The 23,294-nt window shown below is 39.7% G+C and overlaps 1 protein-coding gene across 1 annotated transcript; it reads left to right on the forward strand.

The window, feature by feature from the left end:
* The first annotated feature begins 1,210 nt into the window (after positions 1 to 1,210).
* Positions 1,211 to 22,980, forward strand: LIPN (lipase family member N). Its single transcript, XM_040254704.1, has 10 exons — positions 1,211 to 1,375; positions 2,674 to 2,789; positions 4,129 to 4,246; positions 5,507 to 5,705; positions 7,354 to 7,463; positions 11,002 to 11,138; positions 15,770 to 15,916; positions 16,825 to 16,896; positions 17,432 to 17,503; positions 21,269 to 22,980. The coding sequence occupies exons 2-10, from the start codon at positions 2,685 to 2,687 to the stop codon at positions 21,500 to 21,502; spliced, it is 1,194 nt and encodes a 397-aa protein (XP_040110638.1). The 5' UTR covers positions 1,211 to 1,375; positions 2,674 to 2,684; the 3' UTR covers positions 21,503 to 22,980.
* The last annotated feature ends 314 nt before the right edge of the window (positions 22,981 to 23,294 follow it).

The following is a 23,294-nucleotide window of genomic DNA, read 5'->3' on the forward strand; positions in this document are numbered from 1 at the left end:
CATTGTCACTGAAGGCAAAGTATGGTTATCTTTTTCATCAAAGAGACTGAATGAGTGTGGACTGGTACTTAAGCTTTCCACCTATTCCAACAAGCTGAGTGTTTCCTTTCACTCTACATTTGTTTAACTGGCTCAAGTGGAACAGATCTTAGGATCTGGCCAAATATGAACACTTGTGTTTTTGAAAGGATTTGGGAATGAGTCCAGACTAATAGAACTGGAACAACCTTATCCTGGGCAGCAACTTACCATTCTTCTCGCTGGGAAAAGAAAGAGATTCGATTACTGCTAGGGATTTTCCAGCATTCAAAGTGAAGTAGGAAATGAAGGCACCTCTGCCTCTACCATCCAGTATTTCCGGTGGGGTTTAGAGCTAAATTGTCTTCATTCTCCTCAGGTCTCTAGGCCAAAGTTAACAGCTGGTCAAATCCCTTTGACATAAGGGTTCATTTCCTCTGCTACATTGATATGTCCAAACACTCTCTGGCCTCAAAGGTGAACCTAGAGCCTGTCATACCGAGGGAAGTAAGTCAGAAAGAGAAACACAAATCTGTGTATTAACATATATGTATGGAATCTAGAAAAATGGTACTGATGAACATATTTGCAGGACAGGAATGCAGATGCAAATATGAGAATGGACTTGTGAACACAGGGGAGGAAGGAGAGGGTGGGGCAAATTGAGAGAGTACCATTGGCAGATATACACTGCTCTAGGTAAAACAGGTGGCTAGTGGGAAGGCATTCCACAGGGTCAGCTCGGTGCTCTGTGACGACCTAGAGTGGTAGGATGGGGCTACTGTGGCGGGGGGACGGAGGCTCAAGAGGGAAGGGGATATAGCTGATTCACACTGTCACCCAGCAGAAACCAATACAACATTGCAAAGCAATATCCTCCAATCAAAAAACAAATTTTAACAAATACAAAACGAAGTGAATCAGGAAGGCCTAGACTTGTCAGCTGTCACAATCAATCCCTTTCCTGCACATTGCATGTTACCTGGTGGCTGTCAGTACTTTCACAAACATTGCTTCGGTTGAGCCTCATAGTGAACTCTGGTACTGAGAAGGCAGATAACTGCTAACTCTGATTTTGCCTTAGGATCCTGAGGACACACTTCCACATTGGATGCCTTGTTTTGAAAATGTTGCTGATCCCTCCCAAGGGTGACAGACGTTCAGTGGAAATGAGGATTCAGTCAAACTGGTTAACCTTGGGTGTGTGCCACTGTCCAGGATTTCTTCATTTCCAAGGGCTTCCTGTCTCTCATTTTTCTAGCTTCTAGCTGCAATCATATCTCACTGTCACAACAAAAGTTCAGCAGTCCCTCTTCAATAAGGAGTCCTTGGGAACAGGGGAAGCTCTCTTAACTAGGTAAGATCAAGACTTAGAACAACGGGGAGGCAGGTTGGGAGTGGTAGCCAGGTACAGGGCTCTGCCCTGAGGCTTCCTGCGTTCCTGTCTTAGGTCTCTCACCTCTTGGCTCTGTAACCTTGGACAGATCTTTAATCTCTCTAAGCTTTCGCTAATTTCTTTGATAAAATGAGGATAATAACAGTAGCTATTTCAATGGCATTTCTTCAATACCTAAATAACATATATGAAACATTTAGAACAGGGCCTGGCACAAGCTGAGCCCTCAATACACATTAGCTAGTATTAATTTCAGAAATGGTTTTAACTACATAACATTTATAGCTATAAAATCAACTGCAGCCAGATAGCCAGTTTATGGAAAGCTACTGAACTTCAAAAGCAAACTCTGAATTTCTCTAAAAGTCTGTCATTAATTTATTACCATAAAGGTTCTCTGATGTTACTCTCTTGCTCGTTCTTAGATTAAAAAAAAAAAAATACTGAAAGAGCTTACCCTGCGATTAATGCATTATATGTCACTGATCCTCCCTACAATCCTATAAGGTAGGGGTTGTTTTATTATCCTAACATCACCAGCAGGAAAAACAAGAGACAAAGCTACTGAATAACTTGCCCAAGGTCAGAGATCTTGTTCATGGTGAGGCTGGACTCCAAACTCAGACCACTGAACTGCAGCTCCTCTTTGATAAGCACTCTGCATTGTGATGTTGGCCAAACTGCTTTGAGGAGGCATGCTTTTAAACTGTGCTAAGGAAGAGACACTGCACATTCAAATGTGCAAAATTTGCCTGTGGTTGTTCACAAGAGAGATAGTCACATCATTTTAAACTCACCATAAACCTGTTTCTACATCACTTGAAACTCACCATAAACCTGTTTGTTTGAAACGTCATTGTTCACTGCTCTTGTTTATTTTGTGGGATGTTAGAGGAGCTTAAAGGATAACTCCACTTTTAGCTTCTCTGTGATGTGGAAACTTGTCCTCTGAATCTTTATATATCCTGGCAACTCACAGGTCAGCAAAGATTTAAATTAAGTGAAAATTTTGGATTAAAATAAGAGATAAAATAAGCCTTCATACTAGTTCATTTCATATCTGGAACTGGACTATGTCAGGGCAATTTCTATGTGAAAAAATATATTAATAGTGTTCAGAGTTAGCTCATTGTATTTACTCCTTTCCACACTGTCTCAGCTTTCTCAGGATGTTATTCAAGTTTTCATGGGGAACTATTTCATTTCATTAATCAATTTTGACATATAATAATTTGTGATTATTAAATGTTTTCTATCAGGCATTCCCACCATGTGGCTGTTTTTAACAACAGCCTATTTGATTTGTGGAACTTTAAATGCTGCTGGATTCTTCAATTTGGAAAAAGAAGCAAATCCTGAAGTGTGGATGAGTACTGTAAGTGATGGAGAATTCCAAAGAACATCAAATAAAGCAAATTAATAGGTTGTACCTGTTATAGCAGAAAATCTCTGATATAGATTAAACATAAGTGATTTTTAGAGATTTGCTGGTGGCTCAGACAGTAAAGAATCTGCCTGCAATGTAGGAGACCTGAGTTTGATCCCTGGGTAAGGAAGATCCCTGGAGAAGAGAATGACTGCCCAATCCAGTATTCTTGCCTGGAGAATTCCATGGGCAGAGGAGCCTGGCGAGCTACAGTTCATGGGGTCTCAAAGAGTTAGACATGACTGGCAACTGAGCACACACAGATTTTAAGCCCTCTGGTGATATATGTGACTGCTCTCTACTGGACTGTGGTTTTAGTACCTTTGAACCAAGAGCAGTCTCACAGTTGACATTTATATACATCAATGTCAATTGTTTCATATATATATGTGTGTGTGTGTGTGAGAGAGAGAGAGAGAGTCACTTTGCTGTACCCCTGAAACTAAAACAACATTGTTAATCAACTATACCCCAGTATAAATTAAAACTTTAAAAAGATGTAATACCTACATTTTGTGTATACACAATGTAACTTTACTCAGCCGTAAAAAGAATAATGCCATTTGCAGTTATGTTGATGGACCTAGAGATTATCATACCATGTAAGTCAGAAAGAGAAAGACAAATAGCATATGAAGTCACTGACATATGAAATCTAAAATATGATACAAATGAACTTATCTATGAAACAGGAGCAGACTCACAGAGAACAGACTTGTGGTTACAAAGGGAGGGGGACAGAGGAGGGTTTAGGATTAGCAAGTGCGAACTATTATGTATAGAATGGATAAACAACAAGGTCCTTTCGTCTCTTGTCTAGCACAGGGAACTATATTCAATATCTTATAAATAAACCATAATGGAAAAGAATATGAAAAAGAATATATAATATATATATATATTGTGTGTATGTGTATAAAACTGAATTAGTTTGCTATACACCAGAAACTAACACAAATTTGTAAATTAACTACATTTCAATTAAAATATGTCTATATGTACTTTAAAAAAGACAACTGACTTGAGAATATAGTTTTGTCAGAAGAATGAGTCAAAGATAGATATTATCTCCAACTCCCCCAAAACAGTTACCACTAGCAGACGTTTTCTAATAGTCCACTTATGTTTTTAATCATGACTTTATGTAGTAAATTAATCTCACTGTTACCTGGGGCTGCAGATTTCAAATAATTTACCCTAATAAGCACACACTAGCTGCTTTGTTCTAGCTCCTTTTGATAACCTTTAGAGAAAATGTGTAGCTAATGCTTCTATTTTTACTGAGCAGAGTGAAATCATCACCTATAATGGCTACCCCAGTGAGGAGTATGAAGTAACCACTCAAGACGGGTACATACTCAGCGTCAATCGGATTCCCCATGGGCGAAAAGACGCTACGATCACAGGTACCAAACATGTCTATCTTGAGAAGCAGAATTGCACATGACTAAAATTTAGTACTTGCTGTTCATTAAGATAGTGACTGATTTATCAAAATTGGTTTGAATTTTGGATTAGTTTTTATATAGTTAACAGGAAGTCTCATTGTATTCCAATTCTCTGAAGGCAGGCAAGAACTGAAAAATACAAAGGGCAAGATTGATCTAGTGGATTTCCTCGTTGTTGGAAAGAGATTGTGTATACGTGTCAATCCCAATCTCCCAGTTTCTCCCACACAACCCCCTTTCTCCCTAGAAATCCATGTGTTTGTTCTCTACATCTGTGTCTCTATTTCTGCTTTGTAAATAAGATCATCTATACCATTTATCTATATTCCATGTATATGTGGTAATACATGATATTTGTTTTTCTTTTTCTGACTTACTTCACTCTATATGCCACTCTGTAGGTCCATCCACATCTCTACAAATGACCCAATTTCACTCCTTTTCATGGCTGAGATATATTCCGTTGTATACACGTACCACATCTTCTTTATCCATTCTTCTATTGACGAACATTTAGGCTCCTTCCATGTCCTGGCTATGGCAAAGAGTGCTGCTATGTATCCTTTTGAACTATGAGGGAAAATGTAACCACAGATCTTCTGAGAAGGGAGAGAGAAGAGTAAGCAAAGTATCTGCAAAGGCTCAGTGATCTTTATTTACCAAATCACTTACTGTGATCGCTCTGCATTATCTCATCTCCCATCCACATTCAGAGGCAGCTAAAATCATGTTGCTTAAGAATTCAAGAGTTTCAAAATGAAAAATGGGAGTGCAACATGGGTAGGATTACTATATAAAATATGAGATGCCCAGTTAAAGTTGAATTTCAGATAAAGAGCAGATGAGTTTTTCATATGCCTCATTATATGATATATTAAAAAGTGAGTTCATTGTTAATATGAAATGTAAATTTAACAGGGCATCTTGGGACTTTTTGTTTATCTTTATTTTTGTTTTTGCTAACTCTTGCAACGCCAAGCATGATGAGGAGTTGTGGGGAGCCACTATGAAGTATAAAAGGAGAAACATGTATAGGAAAGACTGCTTAAGACAGGAGGATAGAATTTGGGCAAGATTGGGGATTAAAATATATTTATTATATGTCTCTTTTTGGTTTTGGGTTTTTCGAGTGGTGTGTGTGTATGTGTGTGATTCTTATGTTTCTGAGATGCTTTAGTTGTTATAAATTTCTCTCTCTGCCTTCTTGCCTCCCTCTAGGTGCCCGACCAGTTGTATATCTGCAGCATGCCCTGTTTTCAGACAATGCCTCCTGGCTTGAGAATTTTGCCAATGGCAGCCTTGGATTCCTTCTAGCTGATGCTGGTTATGATGTATGGATGGGAAACAGTCGGGGGAACACTTGGTCAAGAAGACACAAAACACTCTCGGTGAACGAAGAGAAATTCTGGGCCTTTAGGTAAACCGTATCTAAGAAAGACCGTGAACACAATTTGAGACAAGTCCTTTAAATATAATAGTGTGGATGGTATTAATAATAATGTATGATACTTGGAGTCACACAGCTCCTTGCAGTCTCTAATAACAGCTCAAAGGAAAGAAACAGCAGGAAGCTCTGATTTACACTGATTCTCAGACAAGTTAATTATCATTTCAACAAGGTCATTTTAACATACGTTCCTATCCAATACAAAGTATGTCTCAAACGACAGCTTAGAAAATTTCTGGGACAACGTATGCACTCATTCAGCCAATATTTATTGAGTGCCTATTCTATGTACTGTTCTAGTGCCTGAGCATTCAAGAGTAAACAAGCCTCCACCTTCACGAAGCTTATATTTTTATCCTAGTGATGTTATTACAATTTTTTTTCTCTTGGACTGTCAATAGTTTTGCAAAGATGATGTATATCAATACTATATTTTACCTAAGGAACTGTGGTTGAGAATGTATAGAACACCATTTTCAGGAAAACTCTAATATGAGATCTTTACAACCTTGTTAATAGGCAATAGGAAAGAATCTTTTGACACGCTGACTGCTTGCTTTAATGAAGGCGTTTTCTGCTGTCATCAGTGAACAAGCTGATGCCTGCAGTGAGCATTCTTTCTCAGGCTTAAACTTCCTGATTGTTTGAAGCCTGCTGCTAGAACAGAACCATATTAATGAAATATTCCATACCTTATTTCTGTACCTACTGACAAGTTGGAAGGAAAGGAAGAATAGGCGAGATTGTTAGGATTAGAGCGTTTGTCCGGGGGAAATCATCAGGAAATACTTCATACAGCTGGTCCTTGGTTGGGAACTTGCAGCTTGTTTACTGTAAGGCATCACAATGATTCTCTTATACTGGAAAGTACCAATCTATATTTCCTCTCATGTTCTTTTAATAAGCAGGTCCTTAGTTTATAAAGCACCTAACTCAACCATATATTATATAGGCATTTTTTGTTCTCTCAACATTTGTATTAATGTTGACTGAACCAGTACTATAGGATTTGGTATATATTATATATAACTATATATGGATGGAAATAATAATAGCAACATCCGATTGAATGTCTAATTTCTGCTAGAGTCATTCCTTTAATACTATCTAGCCCCCATAGCTCCCCTGCCATATAACAGTGTCACGCTTATTTCACAGATGATGAGACTTAAGCTCAGAGAGTTTAAGTAACTTACAGAAAGCTACTCAGCTAGTACAAGATACAATCATGATTGACAACTGAGAAATTTTGAAATCTGGGTGTTAAATGGCCCTAAGCATCTTGAAGTTCCCTGGGAGAGACTGAAAGAGAGGTGTGCAAACCAGGTTAAGTAAAGAGCAGCAAAAGAAATGCAAGAGAAGGGAGTGAAGAGGAAGAATGACAAGACTGAATTTCAGAAAATGTAGTATACACAAACCTTGAAATCATTCCTGCTATTAGAAAGTAACACAAATAAGTGTAGCAAACAAAAACCACAATAGCCTACATGTAACTGGATAATGAAACACAAACCAAGTAAGTGGACAGCACAAAATTCTGTGTATAAAAAATAAATGAGCAAGTGCTCTGTTTTGAACTTAGCTGCAAATATTTATAAGGTCCTGTTTTATTCTTCAGCTTTCATGAAATGGCCAAATATGACCTCCCTGGAATAATAGACTTCATTGTAAATAAAACTGGTCAGCAGAAGTTGTATTTCGTTGGATATTCGCTTGGTACTACAATAGGTATGTTTACAAGGGTCAACATTTTTACAAGGGTCAGAGCCACGCAAGAGTTCACCTTTGAATCAGGAACAGAGTCACTGTTTTACCTTTACAGTATCCCTAATTATATGTCCTGTGATGGGAATGTAACTCTAGTGGCTGTAAACCTGAATTCCAGAGACTGTGAGTTTGTAGGAAGAATCCTTCATCCATTTCCGGTCACTGCAGCACATTTGTAATGGTGATGTAATTTGCCAGGAATTCCAAAGAAATATTTCTGAAGACTGAGTCTCTAGATCTCCTCCAGGCTGAAAAAGTAAAGCCAAATGGCATGAAATATCCTTGAAGAATGGTAAATATACATCAATCATACCTTCCTCACAACCCACATGGGATATTAAAAAATAAAAAAGAGAGCTTATATTCATATTTGAACAAATTTTAAAAGATATAGTAATGTTTTCTTTGTGAATCAGAATGCAAAAACTTACTATAATAAGTAAATCGGGCATATACATTTAGTGTATGATTCATGGGTGGCGCAAGTGGTAAAAACCCGCCTGCCAGGGCAGGAGACATAAGAGATCTGGGTTTGATCCCTGGGTCAGGAAGAGCCCCTGAAGGAGGAAATGGCAACCCACTCCAGTATTCTTGCCTGGAGAATCCCATGAACAGAAGAGCCTGGAGGGCTACAGTCCATATGGTCACAAAGAGTCGGACACGACTGAAGTGACTTAGCACACAGTTAACCGTAAGCACTGTATAAAAGTTTTTCTAAAAGTCCAAGAAATGTACTTTGAATGTACACTTCTTAATGGTTTCCCAGATTTTTCAAAAAAGAAATCAATAATCTAGCTCCAAATAAACATTTTAAAACCCTATACTACTAAAAATATGAATTTGTTCTCAATCTTCCACTAAAATTTCTAATTTAGAGACTGGGTTAAATGAAAATGCACTCTTAGTTTGGGTGAAACTGTGTGAGAGATAATAAATAATCCTGCTGCCTGCTGCTGCTGCTGCTAAGTCGCTTCAGTCGTGTCCGACTCTGTGTGACCCCATAGACGGCAGCCCACCAGGCTCCCCCGTCCCTGGGATTCTCCAGGCAAGAACACTGGAGTGGGTTGCCATTTCCCTCTCCAATGTATGAAAGTGAAAAGTGAAAGTGAAGTCGCTCAGTTGTGTCTGACTCTTAGCGACCCCATGGCCTCCAGCCTACCAGGCTCCTCCGCCCATGGGATTTTCCAGGCAAGAGGACTGGAGTGGGGTGCCATTGCCTTCTCCGAATAAATAATCCTACATTACCACTATTATAATCAAGAACAAACATGTATTTACCAGTGTTTTATACTGATAAAGTGAAAATCAAAGTTGCTCAGTCGTGTCTGACTCTTTGTGACCCCATGGACTGTATAGTTCTCCAGGCCAGAATACAGGAGTGGGTAGCCTTTCCCTTCTCCAGGGGATCTTCCCAACCCAGGGATCGAACCCAGGTCTTCCGCATTGCAGGCGAATTCTTCACCAGCTGAGCCACAGGGGAAGCCTATTTATACTGATAGGCAGCTTATAAATTTAGGAGAGTCTGTGAGGCTGTGAGCATTGTTTCCCAGGTGGCGCTAGTGGAAAAGAACCCACCTGCCAATGCAGGAAACATAGGAGACCGGGGTTTGATCTCTGGATCAGAAAGATCCCCTGGAGATGGGCATTGCAACCCACTCCAATAGTCCTGCCTGGAGACCCATGGACAGAGGATCCTGGCCGGCTACAGTCCATAGGGTTGCAAAGAATCAGACACAGCTGAAGCAACTTAGCTTGCAGCATATGAGCATTAGAGAGAATGTACTAAAGGGGTATCAAAGAACTAGTAGTAAGAGGACATATCTGCCACCCCCCACTCCCCAAAAAAAACCTGCCACTAACAGGAAAATAATCATACCATAACTGCTAACACTTAGGAGCATTTTCTATGTTTAGGGCTTTTCATTCAGGACCTTTGCTACAATATCTCTCTAAGCTTTAGAACAAGCCTACCACTATTATTCCCATCTCATAGAAAAAGAAAACAGAAGTTCAAAGAAATTGATTGGCTCCTTCAAGGTCTCTTAACACATTAGAGATGGCACCCAAAATTCACACCAGGTAATCTTGACTTCACTGATGGGGTTCTTGGGTGCTGTGGAGAGATTGTATGGAGAAAGAAGATTTGAGTGTGACTAGAAAAGTAGGTAAGACTTAGATCTGCCCTCATTACCTGGGCAGGGAAAATAGTCAACTTGATTATCGGGGCTCTGCGTTGCATTTCAAGCATGACATTTTTCAGTGAGCATGATTTGCATCCTGAGCAGAGAAATTTCTGTTATGTGGGAAGGACCGATTCTTCATAGGATTTTTAACAAGTCAGGCCCAGCCCATTAAATACCACGTGGAGTAGGACTCTTCAGCCAGTGACACCATCAAAAACTCACCTCTGCACATTTCTAGACAGCTGCTGCTGCTGCTGCTGCTGCTGCAGCTGCTGCTAGACATCTTCTAGGGGGAGCTATTATGCCTGTTTCAGTTTTTGTATCAGTGCCCAGCCAGCTCCTTTTCTGGTTAAGACAGTTTCAATATTTCAACCAGAAATTCAAAAAAAAAAAAAAAAAAACTTCTGCTATGGCTTCGTGCACGCACGCGCACACACACACACACACACACACACAATGGAGGGGCACCCAGGAAAGCACAACAGGGAACCAAAACAAAGAGATCCTCCACTTTCCTGTGTGGGGCTGAGCCCCACCACCTTCACCCTCATATTGCTAGATACAAATGCAGTGCTATTGCTTTGTAAATGGAGACACTTGGTCCTTACTGGGACCACGGTGGACCTTTTGGAAGCAGAGAAGATTGTGGAGGTTTCGTAAGCATCCAATAAAGTACTGGGAGCAATGCAATCTCATCCCACTGTGAGAAAGAAAAACTGTGAAATAACTCTGTGTGTGTGTGTGTGTGTGTGTGTGTTTGTGTGTGTGCTCAGTCATGTCCAACTCTTTGTAACCCCACAGACTGTAGCCTGCCAGGCTCCTCTGTCCATGAGATTTTCCCAGCAAGAATACTGGAGTGGGTTGCCATTTCCTCCTCCAGAATAGCTAGATGTTGATGCATAGAGCTGATTGATTCACCTCCTACAAACTGACCATTTATTTCCAGAGGTTCCGTGACTCACTCTGTCATCTCAGAGTTGGGGTAGAATGACAATACTGCCAGCACCTAGCCCCCGCTTGGTGGGGGTTGAGGGCATCCTCAGTTTACTTGGCAGGAGTTGCTTTGGCAATTTATTCCTAACTTTCCCCAACCAAGTTAAATTGTCCAGAATAAGAAAGAAATGGAGATTTGAGAGTAGACAGGGCTGAAAATAGATTAACTTTGCCAAATAACTCAGAAGAGTTGCCCAATTCATCCCCCATGATTGCTGCAGTAGAAGAATAAAATGAAAAAGGAGAGCTTCACTTTTGTTAGTAGAAACATTACATCACTACCCCTAATTTTTATGAGATTGTCTTATCTCCCATTCTCTTAGGGTTTGTAGCCTTTGCCACCATGCCTGAACTGGCACAAAGAATCAAAATGAATTTTGCCTTGGGTCCTGTGGTCTCCTTCAAATATCCCACAGGCATTTTTACCAGATTTTTCCAACTTCCAAGTTCTGCAATCAAGGTAAGTTCTTCCTTTTGCCACAGGGTATATGAGGATCTCCTTTTGGATGATAGACCCTTATTGTTTGAAAATCTACTATGAAACAAAAGTAGGACATTTTGAAATCTGTAGATACCAGACTCTGGGGTCAGGTGCTGTGTGTGTGTGTGTGTGTGTGTGTGTGTGTGTGTGTGTGTGTGTCATGGTGTCTACAGCTCTCATATATAACTCGCTATACTCAATTATTAACAGACCTGAGTATAAGTCAGAATTTCTAGCTGAGCTGACTGCTATGGCAATTTCCTTGTTCTGTTCTTGTTCCACTGGGCATGTCAATGAATTCACAGTGCTCAAATGGTAGACATTTTTCAATTTGATCACTGATGTCCTTGACTTTGATGTTAGATAAGCTGGAATAATATACCCCTTTCCATATGGGAGCTTGCTTCAATTTACTAAAGCTAAAATGCCAAAGCCTAAATGTTTTACAGCTGAATTATTCATTCAACTATTTATTGGTTATTTTCCAATGGTTGGAAAGCTGGTTTGATGGTCAATTGTGAATTTAAGATTTTATCCATTAAAAGTTTTTCCCTGTTTGCTTTTTGTTTCTCTAAAAAGCTCATTGACTAGTATTTTATCAAGATTGCCCCTTAAATGTGAATTGAAAGATAAAATAAGTTGTGGCCAAAATGAGATCAAAGAAACAAGTCAGGATATCAATAATTCATTTTTAAGATGGGATCTTGGTTTGTGGTGGAGAGGTAGGAATGGGGAAAAAAGGATTTGTGAGTTAACACAAGGAAGAACTTTCGTGAGCCCTAATGATTGATTTGATAGTAGGTTTTTGGTATTGTTTAATAAACTTAGTTCTAGGAGGTCTTCTAGGTCTTCAGCTTCAGCTGATCAGCTTCTCTACCGACTTCAGGTGGTAGAGGCATAGATCTGAGTTACTGTGATGTTGGATGGTTTGCCTTGGAAACGAACCGAGATAATTCTGTCCCTTTTGTGGTTGCACCCAAGTACTGCATTTTGGACTCTTGGTGATTATGAGGACTACTCCATTTCTTCTGTGGATTCTTGCCCACAGTAGTAGATATCATGGTCATTTGAATTAAATTCACCCATTCCCGTTCATTTTAGTTCACTGATTCTTAAGATGTTGATGTTTGTTCTTACCATCTCCTGCTTGACCACATCCAATTTTCCTTAATTCATTGATCTAACACTCCAGGTTCCTATACAATACTGTTTTCGGTGTCATATCTTTTTGTTCTTTTATACAGTTCATGAGGTTCTCACTGCAAATATACTGGAGTGATTTGCCATTCCCTCCTCCAGTGGATCATATTTTGTGGGGAAAGACTAGAGATCGCTTCAGGAAATTGGCGATATCAAGGGAACATTTCACCCAAAGATGGGTGCAATAAAGGACAGAAGTGGCAGAGACCTAGCAGACATTGAAGAGACTAAGAAGAGATAGAAGGAAAACATGGAGGAACTGTACAACAAAGATCTTAGTGAACTGGGTTAGTACAATGATGTGGTCATTCACCCAGAGCCAGACATTCTGGAGTGCCAAGTTAAGTGGGCCTTAGGAACCACTGATGTTAATAAAGCTAATGGATGCAATGGAATTCCTATAGAACTATTCAAAACCTTAAAGGATAATGCCATCAAGGTGTTGCATTCAATATGTCAGCAAAGCTGGATGACCCAGCAGTGGCCACAGGACTGGAAATGGTCAGTCCTCATTTCAATCCCCAAGAAGAGTAGTACTAAAGAATGTGCTAACCATTGGACAGTTGTACCTATTTCCCATGCTAGTAAGCTCATGCTTAAAATATTGCATGCTAGGCTTCAGCATTATGTGAACCAAGAACTTCCAAATGTCCAAGCTGGGTTTAGAAAAGAAAAGGAACCAGAAATCAAATGGCCAGCATTTGCAGGATCATAGAGAAAGCAAGGGAATTCCAGAAAAAATGTCTACCTCTGTTTCATCAACTATGCTAAAGCCTTTGACTGTGTGATCATAACAAACTGTGGAAAGCTCTTAAAAGATGGGAATACCAAACCTGTCTGTGGGTTGAGAAGCAAGAGTTGGAACCCTGTATAGAACAGCTGATTGATTCAAGATTGAGAAAGCAGTATGACAAGCTGTCTGTTGCCACTCTGTTTGTTTAACCTATACACTAACACATCATAAGAGATGCCGGGCTGGATGAGCTACAAGCTAGAATCAAGATATACAGGAAAAACATCAACAACCTCGGATACACAAATACTGCCACTCTAATAGCAGAAAGTGAAGAGGAACTAAAGAGCCTCTTGATGAGAGTGAAGGAAGAGAGTGAGAGAGATGGCTTGAAACTAGTATTAAAAAACCTAAGATCATGGCATCCAGTCCCATCACTTCATGGCAAATAGAAGGGGGAGAAGGTGGAAGTAGTGACAGATTTCCTCTTCTTGGGCTCTAAAATCACTACAGATGGTGACTGCAGCTAGGAAATCAGAAGGTGATTGCTTCTTGGCAGGAAAGTTGTGACAAACCTAGACGTGTGTTGAAAAACAGAGATATCACTTTTCCAACAAAGATCTGTATAGTCAAGGCTATGGTCTTCCCAATGGTCATGTATAGTTGTGAGAGCTGAACTGTAAAAAAGTCAGAGTGCCAAAGAATTGGTACCTTCAAACTGTGGTGCTGGAGAAGACTCCTGAAAGTCCCTTGGACACCAAGGAGATCAAACCAGTCAATCTTAAGGGAAATCAACTCTGAATATTTGTTGGAAATACTGATGCTAAAGCTGAAGCTCCAGTATTCTGGTCATCTGATGTGAACAGTCAACTAACTGGAGAAGTCCCTGATACTGGGAAAGATTGAGAGCAGGAGAAGAGGGTGTCAGAGAATGAAATGGCTGAATAGACGTGAACCGAGGCAATGGACATGAATTTGAGCAAACTTTGGGAGATGGTGAGGGACAGGGAGGCCTAGAGTGCTGCAATCCATGGGGTCTCAAAGAGTCAGACATGACTGAGCAACTGAACAACAGCAACATTAAACTTAGGGATTCCCAGGTGGCTCAGCGATAAAGAATCTACCTGCCAATGCAGGAGATGCAAGAGATATGGGTTCAATCCCTGGGTCAGGAAGATCCCCTGGAGGAGGAAATGGCAGTTCACTCCAGTATTCTTGCTGGGAAAATTCCATGGACAGGGGAGCCTAGAGAGCTACAGTCTATGGATTTGCAAAGAGTGGGACACAACTGAATGACTAAGTACAATGCTTCCCTCATAGCTCAGCTGGTAAAGAATCTGCCTGCAATGCAGGAGACCTGGGTTAGATTCCTGGGTCAGGAAAATTCCCTGGAGAAGGAAATGGCAATCCACTCCAGTATTCTTGCCTGGAAAATCCCATGGACAGAGGAGCCTGGTGGGCTACAGTCCATAGGGTCGCAAGAGTCGGACACAACTTAGCGACTAAACCACAATGTAACTTCCCTTTTGTGTGATTGATAGTTCTATTTCAAAATGTGTTGGCATCCATTAATTTGGGATATTTTCTACATCGGGGCAGAGTTAAGCAGGCAAACCGCTGCTGCTAAATCGCTTCAGTCGTGTCCGACTCTATGCGACCCCATAAATGGCAGCCCACCAGGCTCCCCCATCCCTGGGATTCTCCAGGCAAGAACACTGGAGTGGGTTGTCATTTCCCTCTCCAATGCATGAAAGTGAAAAGTGAAAATGAAGTCGCTCAGTCGTGCCCGACTCTTAGCTACCCGACGGACTGCAGCCTACCAGACTCCTCCGTCCATGGGATTTTCCAGGCAAGAGTACTGGAGTGGGTTGCCATTGCCTTCTTCAAGCAGGCAAACTAGTTAAAGTAAATCCAGAGATAGACACATCTATCACTAAGTATACCTGTTTTGCATATGTATTGCTTTGCCTACATAGGTCAGGTCTGAGGTAGGTATTTTCCCTGGTTTATCTCAGATTCTAATTCCCTATAGTCAAACTTTCTGCCACTTTAAGTCCCATTCTCTACTCCTACCCCTCCATAGTATCTGTTGCCCCTAGAAGCTCCAGTCGTTACATCAGAGATCCCCACTCAAGCTCACTTTTATAAACTCTAGAAGTTTTAATCATGCTGTCACCCATGATATCATTTTCTTCTATCCAATGGCACCCTCCCTTCATACACCATCCTCTACTTTTCAGCATGAAATTCAGGCACTCTGGTACACTACCAGAAAGGTGATGTGTACATAGGTAAAACCCTGCTTTTCTTTCCTAATCAAGGCAATGTTTGACCTTAAAGGAGAAACTGTTCTACTTCTCTTGCCAGTTAATGAAAAATACAGGCAATCACTGATTGGACCGATTTCAGGGGAGTTTTCACAATGGATAAATTAGCTAATTTGGGGCTGAAGATCATTGCTACCATCTCCTTGTAAATTATGTTTGATGATATTCCCTAGCTAAGACTGATTTATAAATAGTTACTTTTCCAAAATAACTTGGTCTCCTTGAGCAAAACAGGAAAAAAATATACAAATATAAATACGAATATAAGAATTCTCATTCCGTGGGTGAAGGGAATGTCAAGAAATCTGAAAATGATTCTTGAAAGAATAATTATTTTTTATTTTTTACAGAAGTTGTTTGGTACCAAAGGTTTCTTTTTAGAAGAAAGTATAGGGAAGTCACCTTCTATCAAAATCTGCAACAATAAAATATTGTGGGTGATATGTAGTGAATTTCTGTCCTTATGGGCGGGATTCAACAAGAAGAACATGAATATGGTATGTATAAAGATTCTAGGGCCATTTTATGCTTTTAGAAATTCCAGCTTTCCTTTGGTTCTTCTTTTTGTTTTTTATTTGATTCATTTATTTTTGGCTGTGCTGGGTCTTTGTTGCTGTGCAGGCTTTCTCTGGTTGCAGGGAGTGGGGGGCCACTCTCTAGTTGAGGTGCATGGGCTCCTCATTGCAGTGGCTTCTCTTGTTCTGGAGAACGGGTTCCCAGCACGCTGGCTTTAGTAGTGTGGTTCCTGGGCTCTAGAGCACAGGCTCAATAGTTGGGGCCCATGGGCTTAGTTGCTCCACGACATGTGGAATCTTCCCAGATCAGGGATCCAACCTGTGTCTTCTGCATTGGCAGGTGGGTTCTTTACCACTTAGCCACCAGGGAAGTTCCCTTTGTTTCATTTTGATGTATTTATCATATTACATAAACTAATGTGGTACTCTGAACTCATTTTAAAGGCAGAGATTTTCTCTGCATAGAAGATTAGATATTCAGTGTGAAGACCGAAGCAGAGAATAGGCAGCTTCATCCTTTCATCTCTGGTCAAATTTAATAGTTGTGCAACAATAGGTAGCAGTTTCACATGTTTACAATTAGCCACCACTTGCTATAGCCACCTTGATTTTATAAGGCAATGCATTAAAAAATAAAATAAAATCCTAGGAAAGAGACTTTAAACTTATTCTTTGTGCCCTCTCTTGTTGGGTCACTTTAGCCTCAAATGCACCACTTGAAACATACAAGACAGCATGGAATGGAATGGAATGGATTCTGCCTTGCCATTCTACTGCAATATTTGTTTCTTCATTCTTAGCATAATTATTCTCTGCTTCTTAAAGGCACAGTTTTTTCATTGGGTGATAATTGCTTTAATATGTTTTGTTTTGTTTTGTTTTATCTTCAGAGCCGAATGGATGTGTATATGTCCCATGCTCCCACTGGATCATCAATACAGAACATCCTGCATATAAAACAGGTAGTGTCTTTGTCATGGAAAACCATTCCCCTTATTTTCTTTTTATTTGAAATGACAGAGTTAGCATGTCTGTTCTAAGAAGCTTAGCAGCTAGCTTCCATTTTACCTTTTTCTCCATCTTTATAGTTGCATTTCCCTGGATTTTAAGAGAAAGAACAAGGTATGTGCAGACCAAGTCGGTCACATAAATGAATCCCATTTTAAATATGAGCTTGTAAAGTAGGCTCTGAGCTGAAACTGAACATAAACTGGGAGAACCTCAGAAGAACTGAGCCTTCCCAGAGAGAGAAATACCTGACATTTGATTTCCCACAGTGAGTCTTGGGTTCTCACTGGCTTTTCCTTCAAACCAAGGAATCCATTGCCTCCCTTTCTCTTGATCTTGTTTTGCACACTGGTAAAATTTATTCATATCCTCTGGTGATGCAGAAGCCTTATTTTCTTCCCAGCATACAGTATACATTTCTAAGATTTGCTATTAACAATTGCAATTCTTATTCTGGATACTACTTTTCTATAAAACATGGCATTCCAGCTTTACCATTCGGATGAATTCAGAGCTTATGACTGGGGGAGTGAAGCTGAAAACATGCATCACTACAATCAGGTGAGTTACTCTGAGCAACCCTAGAAGGTTGGCTTTGAGAAATTATAATGATACCTTATTTGACAGTAAAAAGAATCCTAGCTGCACTGGGTCACATTCACATTGATAGACAGAGATTTTTCAAAGTGTATTTTAAATATTTATTTATTTCAAAAAATCTGAAAATAAAAGAAGTATATACTAAGGAAGTTAAATCATTTATAATCCCTCCACCCAGAGATAACTAGATGATCAATATTTTGTTACATTTCTTCCAATCTCAACATCACTACTTTTCCACAACTTTCAATTTGTTTTTTACTTATAGTCATAGCAAAACATAACTAATGTTGCAAGAGAGATTTTTAATATAATTTTAATAGCTGCATAATAATTTAAATTGTGTGATAAAAATTTATATAGTAAATGAATACATACTTCTTGATACCAACAAAAAAAAATAAAATAAAATTGCACATAGAAGTTAAGAGAATTATCCACCTGTGAAGAGTTGAGTCTTAAGGCATCTTTTTCCCTCTAAATTTTTACATACTAAAATTTATATATTCCTTTAGCCATCCTATGCTTTTAATCAACGCTGTTGCCACCTTCCTTTTTTTTCTAAGTCAGCAGCTGGGCTTCTCAGTATGAATTAAAAATGTTAGATTAAAATTTTCCTTTATTTTCCCAAACTGGCATACCTAAAGCTATCAGTGCAAACATAGGTCAATTAAATTGCTCCTGAACATCAAATGAGTCAATCAGACCAGTCAGTTTCTCAGTTGTTGTTTAGTCGATAAGCCATGTCCAACTATTTTGTAGTGCCATGGACATTAGCCTGCTGGGCTCCTCTGCCCATGGAATTTCCCAGCAAGAATACTGGAGTGGGTTGCCATTTCCTTCTCCTGGGATCTTTTCCCCCCAGGGATCGAACCCGTGTCTCCTGCATTGCAGGCGGATTCTTCACTGCTGAGCCACCAGGGAAGCCTTCAACTTCTCAGTAACAGATTGAATTGTTAGGGAAATGAATCCATTAGCTTCTAAGACAATGAGAGTGGTGTATAATTATTATTTTTTTTAATTAGCATGATTAAGATGTGACTTACATACGGTGTAAGTCACTGATTTTACATGTTCAACTTAGTGTTTCAACAAATATATCCATCCATGTGACCACATCACAAGCAAGATATTGAACATTTTTGTTACCCACAAAAGATTTCTCTTGTTCCTCAGACAATATAAATTCACAGATGCATATATTTGCAAATGCTTAGAAAGAGGCCAAAAAATAAACAGCACATGTTAAAGTGATAACACTCAAGAAAAGGAAGAAAGGAAAGGTGAAGTGGATGCATACAAAGGAGTCAAAGGAGGCTATTATTTTGGATTTCACACACTTTTGTTCTCTTTCTTTGGATTTCACACACTTTTGTTCTCTTTCATTGTTTTTCATGAACATGTTATATTTATATATTGTTTATATTTACAAGAAAATAGACCAAAAAATCACATACACATAAAAGCATTATTATCAAGTTCTCTTTTTTCAGCTTTATTGAGGTAAAACTGACCCCAAAGATTTAAGATTGAAGTGTATGATGTGATGACAAATATTGAGAGTGTAAATCTTTCAGAATTTACAGTAAGCTAGCTGGTCCTACCCTACTCCAGGCCAATTCTATTTTATTTGCTTGTAATTTGGTATCATTGGAAGTCAATTTTTATTCCATTCTCAACAGTGTGTCCTCTTCATAAGTTCCCAACACAACCTCTCTCCCCAGTCTATGTTTTCTTGAGAATAAAAAGATTAACTTATATAAGCTTTATGAGGGTAGGAATTTCCTTCTGTTTTGTTCACCAGTATTGTCCCAGCTGGTAGAGTAGCTAGCACTTACTAGTCCCTTGATAATCATTTGTTGTATGAATGAAATTTCTTAACTTCCCTCTAATCTACCTTAAAATCTCTCTGAGTTTTTGATTCTGTCTTTCCTTTCATTCTCAGAATATGATGGTCCTCTTATCCAAGTTATCCCGTCTTGTGTCCTCGACCCCATCTCTTCTCATCTATTCTTACTGCCTTCTCTTACTATCTTAAATGAACTCCTGTTTCATACAAAAAACAAACAGAAACCCTTCCCTCAAGCCTTCAATTCTATCAATCCATGCTTCCATCATTCTGTTTTTATCAACATTTTTTAATATCTAAAAATGTTAAGTATCTCTACTTCTCTACTCACTCCTGAACACTGGAAAAGGTAGTTTGAATCCTCATCTTTTTATTATAGCTGTTCTATTTAAGGTACCTTCCCTGGTGGCTCAGACTATAAAGAGTCTGCCTGCAATGTGGGACACCTGGGTTCAACCCCTGGGTAGGGAAGGTCCCCTGGAGAAGGAAATGGCAATTCATTCCAGTATTCTTGTCTGGAAAATCCCATGGACAAAGGAGCCTGGCAGGCCCCAGTCCATGGGATCATTTGTGGCTTTTAACTGCCAAACATAATTGCCTGTTCTCACCTGTAGTATTAGTTACCATAGACTGCTTGCAACTTACCACCCAGACTTGGATTTCCATAATGTAACATTCTGATTTTTTTCCCTCCCTTTTTGATTGCTCTCTTTATCCTCTCACTAGCTACTCTCAAACCCTCACCACTCTCAATTATCAGAATTCTCCACAATTCTTCCCATATCTCTCCCCTTTGTGTTTGAATAATTTAGCCATCTCTACAGCTTCCACTTTGCTGGTGCTTCAGTGGCAAAGAATAGGACTGCCAGTTCCAGAGATGTGGGTTTGATCCCTGGGTCAGGAAGATCCCCAGAGAAGGAAATGGCAACCCACTCCAGTAATCTCATCTGGGAAATCTCATGGACAGAGGAGCCTGATGGGCTATAATCCATGTCGTCACAGAATCAGACATGACTTAGTGACTAAACAACAGCTTCAGTTATCCTCCTCTGAGGATAATCCAAACTGCCTGCCTAGATTTTTTTCAGGACCCATTCCCAACAAATTTCTTCTTCAAGTCATCCCACAAACTAGACAGAACTATGAGAAATGACCCTGTCTTGTCTCTAAAACTTCTGAAGGATGCCCAACTGCCTTAACCTGACATTTAGACCTTGACTGTCTCCAGTCTTATATCCTACTGTATTCCCTTACATAGTTTTTTTTCTGGGTGCACTGGGAAGCTTGCCATTCCTGACCATGCCACACATGCTCTATCTACCTGCTGGAAAGTGCTCACACCTTCATCCTTATCTTTAAAATACAACCATTCCTCAAGTGAAAATGACAGTGTTAGTTGCTCGGTTGTGTCCAACTCTTTGCAACCCCTTGGATGGTAGCCCACTAGTCTCCCCTGTCCATGGGATTCTTCAGGCAAGAATACTGGAGTGGGTAGCCAGGCTCTTCTCCAGGGTATCTTTCTGACCCATGGATCAAATCCAGATCTCCTGCATTGCAGGCAGACTTTTTACCATCTGAACCACCAGGGAAGCCCTTCAAATGACTGCTCTTTACATGAAACCTCAGTTGAAAATAATTTCTTCTTTGTCTTCACTTCCATCATATTTGGGGGATGTTTTATAGCATTTAACATACCCTCCTTTGCATACAAACATTTATTTAGCCATTTTGCCTTGTTCCTTCACACTCCTTGTATATAGGGACCATTGTATGCTGTCTTCCTATGGTCATCGTAAAATAGTCTCTCTACTTACTTGAAGTCAGTCATTGCTCTGAGGAGCTTCCTCTCATGAATGTCCCTTCTCTCTCTTCCGCAGAGTCGTCCTCCACTATATGACCTGACTGCCATGAAAGTACCTACTGCTATTTGGGCTGGTGGAAATGATATTCTTATCACACCCCGAGATGTGGCCAGGATACTCCCCCAAATCAGGAATCTCCGTTATTTCCAACTATTGCCGGATTGGAACCACTTTGATTTCATCTGGGGTCTCGATGCTGCTCAACGAGTATACAGCAAAATCATAGATTTGATGAGGTCATATCCCTAACTGCAGTATACCTACTTTTCAGATAGGAGTTGCTTCCAAGCCCATAAGAGGCTTTTTTGGGGAAATACTAGTCTACTTAAGTAGCAGTGAGATGTACACCGGCATCCTTCACCTTGTTGCTTTTGCTGAGGTGTTCTCTTATCACAGCATCCCAGCTAGGAATTATTTCAACTCTGTTGCTCTTTCTCAAGCAAACGTCCACATCTGAACTCTCAGAATCTCTTCCTTTCAGTCAGAGCCAAGTCCATGCTTTTCTCCAAGAAGCCCTAGTAAACTCTTCTCTGCTAACTGTACGCTTCAGGGAAGAATTAAAAAGAGGCCTTTGTCTTTCTTATTTCAAATATATATAGTGGCTTCATGCAAATAATACCCACTCCCCATCCCATCTTTTCAAAGGATTGAATGTAAGCATAGGAGTACTGGCCTAGAAAAATCTTGTCGGGGGGTCATTTGGGAAAATATTTCAGATGGCTGTAATCTGTGGCTTTCTCAAAATCACAGGTAGAGCAATAGTCAAATGGTCATCGAGTAGACAAGCCATGAAATAAGCCTGATCCACATCAAGCTTGAAAAGAATAGCAGAACAGAACACTAACCAAATCAAACTATTCCAGGAGTTTTACTGTTACAAGCTGGGGGATTGGAGTTGGGGCGGGGGGGGGCGTGGGGAGACAAGATTGAGGATGACTAGGATAAACTGAATTTTTAGTTGTTAAAAGTATTCACTGTAGACCACTGTCTTTAAAACAAGGTTAAATTGAATAAAGCTTTTTGAAAATAGTGTACTAGAACTCATAGACAGTAGTCTTAAGTGATAGCGTTTGAGAGTTCATTCTTTCTTGTTTTGCTTTAAAGATAAACTAAACTGATCAACCAGTATGCCTTCATTATCAAAGTAGAATTTATACTATTGCATTAATACCCTTTAACATTTAAAGCAGCTTTCTGAAAGCCTAACTAAGGACCAGAAGACAGGCACTGGAAATTCTAAAGTCATGCTTTACTTCAGTCTCTTAACTGATGCCAGACACTGAGTCTAGGACTCAGTACAGAGTTCCAAAAATAGCATGAAGCTTTAGTGTCAGCTCTATATTCCTGAATGAACTCATTCAGGAGTGAATTCCAGGTGCAAACCTGGAAAAGACCTTTCCTTCTATGAAGATGTAATTAATGGAAAACTGTCTATGAGCCTCAAGGAATCATAAATTTAATAAATAATGCACAATACATACTTTCAACAGTTTAACTTAAAACAGATAAATGTAGTAGTTCACAAATATTTGCATGCAGGGTCAAGGTCTTTGGATGCTGAATATCATATAATCATTCTCCAATAAATAATCTATAATTGATCATTTTTAGTTTTAGTGTCTTTAAAAGGGATGACAATTTTTTTTAATTTGGGAAGCAAGTTTAAATGGAAATCCTTTTATATCTTTATAGTATTTATTTACCAAGATTAAACTAATTTTATCACAGTTTTTTGCCGGGGTCCAGCCCCGGTGGATCCAGGGTAATTCGAAGGTGGGGACGGAATCAGCGTCCTGGAAAAAACTTATTTAATTACAGATATAGAGGGAGATTAGAAACAGATAGTTAGTAGGACCAGATGGGAATTCAGCCAGGAAAACGGGGAGTGAGAAAGAAATGACACGGGGGAATCAGTCTTTCCAGAAACTGATCCGATTTCTTTATTTTTCAGGTTTGTTTATATACCTTTTTGTTATACATAGGGATGAATACAGAGTCACGCGGGGGTCAGCAGACCTGACCCTTGTCACAATCAGGTGCT

This window comes from Oryx dammah, unplaced genomic scaffold (genome assembly GCF_014754425.2).
Source record: "Oryx dammah isolate SB20612 unplaced genomic scaffold, SCBI_Odam_1.1 HiC_scaffold_14, whole genome shotgun sequence".
NCBI classification, from domain to species: Eukaryota; Metazoa; Chordata; class Mammalia; order Artiodactyla; family Bovidae; genus Oryx; species Oryx dammah.